The 8559-nt window shown below is 28.3% G+C and overlaps 2 protein-coding genes across 2 annotated transcripts in view; one reads left to right on the top strand and one right to left on the bottom strand.

Moving 5' to 3' along the window:
• Window positions 1-659: 659 nt before the first annotated feature.
• On the top strand, window positions 660-2268 carry LOC111463982 (cyclin-U4-1-like). Its single transcript, XM_023108058.1, has 2 exons — window positions 660-1085; window positions 1609-2268. Exons 1-2 carry the CDS (start codon window positions 745-747, stop codon window positions 1895-1897), a joined length of 630 nt encoding a protein of 209 aa, XP_022963826.1. The 5' UTR covers window positions 660-744; the 3' UTR covers window positions 1898-2268.
• Window positions 2269-3671: 1403 nt separating this feature from the next.
• Window positions 3672-8559, bottom strand: part of LOC111450354 (replication factor C subunit 3-like) — a 7087-nt gene continuing 2199 nt past the window's right edge. The window contains exons 2-10 of the mRNA XM_023090434.1: window positions 7856-7888; window positions 7402-7558; window positions 6221-6399; window positions 5513-5649; window positions 5318-5416; window positions 4699-4768; window positions 4481-4558; window positions 4289-4400; window positions 3672-3897 (exon numbers count right to left, since the gene is read on the bottom strand). Coding sequence (XP_022946202.1) covers window positions 3830-3897; window positions 4289-4400; window positions 4481-4558; window positions 4699-4768; window positions 5318-5416; window positions 5513-5649; window positions 6221-6399; window positions 7402-7558; window positions 7856-7888 — 933 coding nt within the window. The 3' untranslated portion in view covers window positions 3672-3829. The remainder of the gene's footprint in view (window positions 3898-4288; window positions 4401-4480; window positions 4559-4698; window positions 4769-5317; window positions 5417-5512; window positions 5650-6220; window positions 6400-7401; window positions 7559-7855; window positions 7889-8559) is intronic.

The following is an 8559-nucleotide window of genomic DNA, read 5'->3' as shown; positions in this document are numbered from 1 at the left end:
TTTTGGGTGACTTTATTGCACGATAAGAAATTTTTTGGCATCGAAAGCTAATTAACACGTAGACAGCATTGCTTCGTCTCGAGTGTCGACTATTCTATAATGAAAGTAACACTCAAATAAATAATTTTTTTTTGTCAATATTTTAACTTTTATTTTGTGTTTAATAAATTTGATATATATAATTAATATTAGACAAAATTAAAAATTAAAATTATTTAATTAACATTAAACGTAAAATTGAAAATTTTAAAAATAAATTTCTAAATTAAAAAAAAAAGCAGTCTAATTAGTTTTCTTTATAATTTAATTTACATTTTCTATATTTTTATTTTGTATTTTTTAAAAAATTTAATCCATTAAAAACATATTTAAAAATTCATTACCCTAATAATTAGTTTCGTTCAATAAAATTACTTAGAGGCTTATTAATACAATAAATAAATATTTAAATACTATTTTAATAAATATGATTTTTTTTTATAGTGTTTTAAAGATAAAAGATTAAATTTACGAATTAAAATTACAACGGTAAATGGATAAGTAAAAAATAAATAAACTAAATATTATCTTTAAAAAAAACCAAAGGTGAAAATAAAAGGAATAAAATAGTATTTAAACGATAAATAGATAAACATGTTCCATTAGCGCCCACGTCCTCCACGCTTCTATATAAAAACCATGAATTTCCAATTTGCCGGACACTTCAACCAGAAAAAGCTCTGAATCTTGCTTGATTGTTCATCAATGGCGGAGCTAGAGGACCCGACTGTGATGCCGAAACTGATCAATTTTCTCTCTTGTCTTCTTCAAAGAGTGGCTGAATCCAACGATCAAAACCTCTCTGTTCATCTTCAACATCACAAAATCTCAGCCTTCCATGGCTTAACTCGTCCCGCCATTTCAATCCAAAGCTACTTGGATAGGATCTTTAAGTACGCCAATTGCAGTCCCTGTTGCTTCGTCGTTGCCTACATTTATCTCGATCGCTTTGTTCAAAGGCAGCCCTCGCTGCCCATCAATTCCTTCAATGTTCATCGCTTGCTCATCACTAGCGTTCTTGTTTCTGCTAAATTTATGGATGATACGTGAGTTTCTTAATCTTCTTGAAAATGTTGGATTTGATTTGGGTTTGTTTTCGTTTTTTTTTACTTTTTCAAGTATGCCCGCAAGGTTACTGATGAAATGCCTCAATGAGTTCTGTTTTTTTAATGTCGGATAGGGGTTTTGAGACGTCGATTTGGCTTGCTAATTATGTTTTTTTAAACTGAAATTGTGGTTTTTGATTGACGAAAACTTGATGTTTTTAAAGATTCTTTCATCTCAAATTTCTATGATCTTTATATGGGTTTGTTTTGATGAATCTGATGCTATGAGCAACTTGTTTGTTTTTTGGGAATCTTCTTGTCATTGTTCATCATTTCATCATATACTCGCCGAATCTCTCATTCTCAACAGCTAGGCAGCCAACAAAAAAGCATAGTGAACCAACCATGAATTTACTTTACAAATTTGCTTCCATAAACAGCATTTTCCCCAAAAACATCAAAAAGGGGCTTTGAATTTGGGCAATTTGAGTTGAAATTTGGCCAATTTGTTATGCTTATTCAGGTACTATAACAATGCATATTATGCAAAAGTGGGAGGGATCAGCACAGCGGAAATAAACTTTCTTGAAGTGGATTTCTTGTTTGGTTTGGGCTTTCACTTGAATGTCACTCCCAACACTTTCCATTCTTATTACTCATATCTTCAAAGACAAATGCTTCTGCTTCAACCTCCTCTCAGTAGCGCTTCTGCAAAATCAGAGCTGATTCTTACAGCCAGAGCTCTGAAACCCCACTCTTGTTTTGATGAAGATGAAGCTTCCCATAAGAAGCAACAGCTTGCAGCTGTTTGAACAAATTTTTGACCCAAATTTGGATTCAAAATTTGGAGATTATGGGCAAATTCCTCAGCCCATTTGGAGCAAAACCCAGGTTTCTAAAATTGGATTCTCTCTAGTTTTGAGTATGAATTTGTTCTTTTGTTTGCCTGATTAGATAGCTATATTCAGCCACTGACTGGATGAGTCTGTAATGTATGTATATATGTATCTCTCACATATACACACACCAACACAGCTTTGCAATTTTGGGTATGGCAGATTTGGGTTCTGATCCTCTTTCATGGTCAGATCTTTGTTCTGTTTTTTATCTGTTTTGGTTATGAGTTCTTGGGTTTGAAATTTGATTTTGTATACAAATGACATTCTTCATTAGTGTTTTAAAAGATTTTGTAGCAGGTTATTCGTTACGGATGAAAGTGGATAATATCTACTAGCGGTCGACTTTGGCCGTTACAAATAGTATCAAAGTCAGTCACCGGACAGTGCGAGGCACTAGTTGGAGTAAGGCTAGACCCTCTCTAAAACCGTTAGACTAACAACGATACATAACAGGCCAAAGCGGACCATATCTGCTAGCGGTGTACTTGGGTTGTTACCGTTATGATTTTTCATCACTGCAAATCTTCTTTTAGTAAAAAAATATTCGATATACCTCTTTAAAAGGGTTCTGAAAGACGTGTATGTAAAACAAATCACACCGATATTGCATATCTTTATCCAATTTAAAGTTTCTCCGGTCTCTATAAACGAATAATTAAATTAAAATATATGGTTTTTACGTTTCCTCGATCCACCCTAGCATAGTTTAATAGGTTAGGCATTAATATCACTAGGTCAACTCGAGCATAGTATAGGAACTGTTGGGCATTAACGGAAACGAAAAAAAACATAGCATTTAAGTATACTAATCAAAGCATACCCATTAATATTAAATTTATTAGACGATAAATATTTAAAATATATATAATTTAAATCAATTAATTAATTGTTTTTTTTTTTCCAAAATTATTTTTACAGTAAATATATTAAATCCAACCATACATGAACCAAATGAGCTGTCAGTCTTGGACTATTTGAAATTATTACTCAAAGCTCATAATGCACTAAAAAAAATTACAACTTTTTTTAATGATAATTTAAAATTTAATCTCTCAAATAAAATTTAAATTAAATTAAATTTATTTATTATTATTTTGTAGTTATTGACAGTTGGCTTGGTTGTTTAAAGTGGAACTAAGAACATGTGCATTCATGGACATGCACCAAACCAACATGCCTCCAACTCATTGGTAGTTGTCAAATTACTTTTTTAATTTTTTTTAATTTGTGGTTGTTAAATTATTTCCATTATTTTCATTTAAATTTCAGTTAAATTATAAAAATAAAATCTCCAAACTTTAAAAAATATCTTTAAATTTTTTAAAAATATTTTATTCATTCTATTTTAACTAATGAAATGAGTCCAATTTTATTTATTATATTTATTATGATTAATTAGGATATTAAAAGTTGGCCAAAACTATTAATAAATAAGAAAATGGCTAAAATAAAAATATAATTTATTCTATCATTTAAATTTCGGTTAAATTATAAAAATAAAATCTAAAAAACTATCCAAACTTTAAAAAATATCTTTAAATTTTTTTAAATTATTTTATTTATTCTATTTTAACTGATGAAATGACTCTAATTTTATTTATTATATTTATTATGATTAATTAGGATATTAAAAGTTGGCTAAAACTATTAATAAATAAGAAAATGGGTAAAATAAAAATATAATTAATAAAATCCAAATAATATTACATGTAATATCTTATAAGTTTGTGTATAAATATATTAAACAATAATATGATCTGTATAACCAAGGGGAAGGCTAAAAGCGTCTTTTCCCCCAAACACCAAGCTTTCGTATATTGAGAGTATTTATTTATTTATTTATTTTCATGTCAGCAAATAATTGTTCTTATTTGCTTCTCCCTTGTAGCAGCTCATGAACTTCGCTATGAATTCTGTATAAGAAAATTAAGAAATAGAAATACTTTTTTTAGTAATAATTTATATTTTTAAATTAATTTTAAAATATTTAAATAAATAAAAACTTAAGAAATTTTGAAATATATAGATATATAATATTTTTTTATTAACAATTTTTTTTTCAGACAACCTTTTAAAATTCTTTAAAATATTAATAAAATTTTACTCGAGAAATAATTAGAAAATAAATTTAATTTTTAAAAAGAGAATAAAAAATACATTTTTTGCCACATAAAATTTTAAATATAAAACTTGATTAAAAATCAATTTTATGCTTTAATATATATATATATATATATGAAATTTTACATATTAAATTTACCTTAAAAAAGTGGTTATTTATTTGGTAGGTTAATTATAATTTACCTTCAATCTTCAAGAAGTGGTTAACGTTCTTTCTCATAGGATCATGCAGCTCTTTGATCACGGCTTCTTCCCCATTGCCTTTTTCAGTGACAAATGGTTTTTCCTCCATTTTCTGAAATTCAAATTATTATTATTATTATTATATATTTCAATTTATAATAAAATGAAAAAAGAAAAAGAAAGAAAAATTACGTTATAATCGGCATAGAAACTTTCGACTCGATGCTGTAATTCTTCGTCCAAGAACTTCTTTAATTCATCTACTAGAGTCTGTACGTACATACATTCATTACGAACATAAATACATAAAAAGAAATCTCAATAAAATAATTATTTGTTTATTTAATAATTTTAAAATAATTATTTTTAAAAATAATTTTAAAAAATGGGAAAAATAAATAAGAATTTACCTTAAAAATGAAATTGGGGGAGACATCGTATTCAATAAGCTTTTTTAGCTTTCCACGAACAATATACAGCCTGCACCAGCAAATAAACATTGTTTTTAAGAAAATTTTAAATTTAAATTTTAATTTTTTTTATTTGTTAGAATTACAAAGAGAAAAAAAAAATTAAAAAAAATTATTATTGTAGAGTTTTTTTTTTTTTAATTAACACCCGTTAATTAAATATATTTTAAAAACCCAAACAAAAATTTGAAAAATAAGGCTGTGGTTGATAATTATATGGGTTTTTTTTTCTTATTTCTTTAAAAATTATTCCCATAAATACCATTTTCACTTACTTTTATTGTTTTGGTATTTACTTTTTACATTTAGTTTTATAAATCAAATAAAAATTTAAAAACTAATATATAATTTTTTTTAAAAAAATTATTTTTAGAATTTGGTAAAGAATTCAAATATTAAATATATATATATATATATAGAAAAAATAATAAAATAGTTATCGAACCAAACCTAAAGAATGGTTTTTAATTTTTAATTTTGGTAAAAATTAATTAGTAAAAATTCTAAAATCCTTTTATGAAAAATAATATTTTAATAATGGTGAGAGATGTAAAATTACTGTTTTGGGCTTTGCTCCTCGACGATCTTCTTAGCAACATCAGCAATATCATCTTCCCAACCCGTCAATAATTTATTCTCATCTTCTTCAAACAAGCGACTGCAAATTAATTATTAATTTCTTCATCAAAACCTCAATTTATTATTAAATAATAATTATTATTATTATTAAAAAAATTAAAAATAAATTCCTAACCTTTTTTTCCACGAAGCCTCCAAGGATCGAATGGCTTGTCGGAGGTTGTTCTTGGAATTGTCGGCGATTCTCTCTGCCATTCGACGCGACAAGTCGAATTCTTGTTGTTTTGCTATGTATTCCAGAACTTCCACTATCTAAAAATCAATTATTTTTTTACAAAATAAATATATAAATGAATTTATGGTAAAAAAAACATGTTGATCTTTGTAGTAAATATTAGCTTTTTTTTAGTTAAAAAAAAAACCCTTTTAATTAGTAAGTTTTGAGTATAGTTGCTATTTAGTCTATAAATTTTAAAATATTACACTTTTACCCATATTCTGGAATTTAGCGGGAATTTAACTCTAGATTTCAGAACGTTACATTCTTATCCTCGAATCCTAAAATTTTGAGATTTTATATTTTTACCCATAAGTTTTTATTATCATTTAATTAATTTAAAAGAATTAATATAATTTAAAATTTGAGGGGTATATGTGTAAAATTATGAAATATGTGGACCAAATAGAAACTAAATTAAAAAATGAAATATTTTGAAAATTAGAGATTAAATATAAAATTAACTCGAAATTAAGAAATATTTTGAAATATAGTGACCAAATAGAAAGACTCTGAGAATAAAAAATGTATTTTTTTATATTTTTTTCTAATTGTTTAAAATAAAAATAAAAAAAATAAAAATAAATAAAAGGAAAAAAATGTGACCTCTTGCTTTGAAGGTGGGGAGAGATGAACGTGAGTGCAGAAAGAGCTAAGAAGAAGAAGCTTAGAGACATCAGAGCAACAGAAGAAGATTTTGCTGCACCCTTTGTTCCTCTCAATTGCCCATTTTACGTACATTAGGGTTTCATTTGATAGCTGATCTGCTTCACATAACAATATCCCTACAACCATGCATTATAAATATTGTAAGTAGCATATTATGGCTCCTTCACCTATGTTCGGTCCTTCTATCACCCTCCAAATAAAAGAGCGGAAATTTGAATCAACGACAATAGACATTCTCGAGCTATGTTTAGGTTGATAATTAAAATTACGACCCATCATGTAACAACCCAAGTCTATCGCTAACAGATATTATCTGTTACGTATCATTGTTAGCCTCATGGTTTTAAAACGCGTCTGTTAGGGAGAGGTTTCCACACCATTATAAGAAATGTTTCGTTCCTCTCTCCAACTGATGTGGAATCTCACAGTCCAGTCCACACCCCTTGGGGACCAGCGTCCTCACTGGCACACCGCTCGGTGTCTAGCTCTGATACCATTTATAACAACTCAAGTCAACCACTAGCATATATTGTCCGCTTTTGCCCTTTACGTATCATCGTTGGCCTCACAATTTTTTAAAAATGTGTCTACTAGAGAGAAGTTTCTACACCGTTATAAGAAATGTTTTGTTCCCCTCTCCAACCGATGTGGAATCTCACAATTCAATCCACCCCCTTAGGGACCAGCGTCTTCATTGACACACCGCTCGGTGTCTAGCTCTGATACCATTTATAACAACTCAAACCCACCACTAGCATATATTATCAGCTTCGGCCCGTTACGTATCATCGTTAGCCTCACAATTTCTTTAAAATGTGCTATTAGAGAGAAGTTTTTATACCATTATAAGGAATGCTTCATTCCCCCTTATCTCACACATTCATAAAACATTAAGAATTAAACACGAAAAATGAAAATTTGAACATAGACAAATATTAATACATTGACTCTTTACGGTTTTTTTTTTTTTAAATTCAAACTCCTCCGTCTTTGACTGATGATATATGTTTTAATCAGTTGCACTATGTTCAAATTGAAATTTTTTACTATATAGTCGAGATATATTTAGATAAAAAAAAATATGATTAATTAGTTAAATTAACGCATGTATATAGTACCTCGACATCTGGCATGATTACATGGCAAAGGGGATTGAGTTTCTTTGATGAGCTGGTCAATGACTTGTTTCTCAAAGCCTTTGGTTTGTGAGAGATTGACTTCCACACAATGGGATGATTCCTTCACCTTTACTTCAATGCTCCCCACCATTTCACTCTGCCACGTCACACAGCTTCAACTTATTTAACCAACACCCCTCCACGTCATTAAATCCATTCTTATTTTTATAGCAAGTTTAATTAAATGAAAAGTAAAAAGAACAATATATATATATATATATATATATATATATATATATATATATATATATATATATTTAAGTGTAAAAAAACATTTAAAAAATATAGAGGTAGAGTTTGTAATTGCATGATCCTTAAGGGGCAAAATTGTAATACAACGAAAAGAAAAATAAATAAATAAATAAATACACATAGAAGGGAAAATAAAACCCACCTTCAAGGCAAAAACTCTATCAACTTCCTTGACCTGTGGAGAAACAAAAGCTAAATTACATATTTAAAATATAAAAGGAAAACTATAAATATAAGACAATAATAGAAAAATGAGTTAATTCCAATTATACCCCTATCTTGAGAATTTCCTAACTTATAAAATTTTAATTATTTCAAATAATTCAAAAATTCATTAAAATAGAATCATAGAACTAGATTGATATTGTCCACTTTGACCGTAAGCTCTTATGGCTTTGGGATCTCCCAAAAAGTCGAGATAGTATTCCTCACTTATAAACCCCATGCTTTGGGACCCATTCCCAATAATCCTCAACAATTCTCCCTCGAACAAAGTACACTATAAGCCTCCTCTGAGGCTTATGCAGCTCTCGAATAGCCTCCCCTTAATCGAGGCTCGACTCCTTTCTTTGGAGCCCTCGAACAATATCACCATGTAAGCATATTTCTACACACTACCATTAAATTTTTTTACAATTTATCAAAACAATACTAGACTACATCTAGAGATGTGTAGGACGGTGACCCCGACAAGGAAGCCTTTCTCATTCATACCCTCACCTCCTATTTTAGTTTTCATCTCACAAAAATTTCAATTTATTTTGACCATTCCGATCAATATATATATATATATATATATATATATATATATATATATATATATATATATATATATATATATATATT

The sequence above is a fragment of the Cucurbita moschata genome, unplaced genomic scaffold (assembly GCF_002738365.1).
Source record: "Cucurbita moschata cultivar Rifu unplaced genomic scaffold, Cmos_1.0 Cmo_Scf00001, whole genome shotgun sequence".
NCBI lineage: Eukaryota > Viridiplantae > Streptophyta > Magnoliopsida > Cucurbitales > Cucurbitaceae > Cucurbita > Cucurbita moschata.
Note: the sequence above shows the minus strand (reverse complement) of the source record. Positions and strands in the feature narration are given on the sequence as shown.

Excerpts from the sequence above, each read along its gene's own strand:
- LOC111463982 (XM_023108058.1), top strand. The coding sequence starts at position 745 with ATGGCGGAGCTAGAGGACCCGACTGTGATGCCGAAACTGATCAATTTT. Across the intron at positions 1,086-1,608 it reads GCTAAATTTATGGATGATAC|GTACTATAACAATGCATATT; the intron begins GTGAGTTTCTTA and ends ATGCTTATTCAG.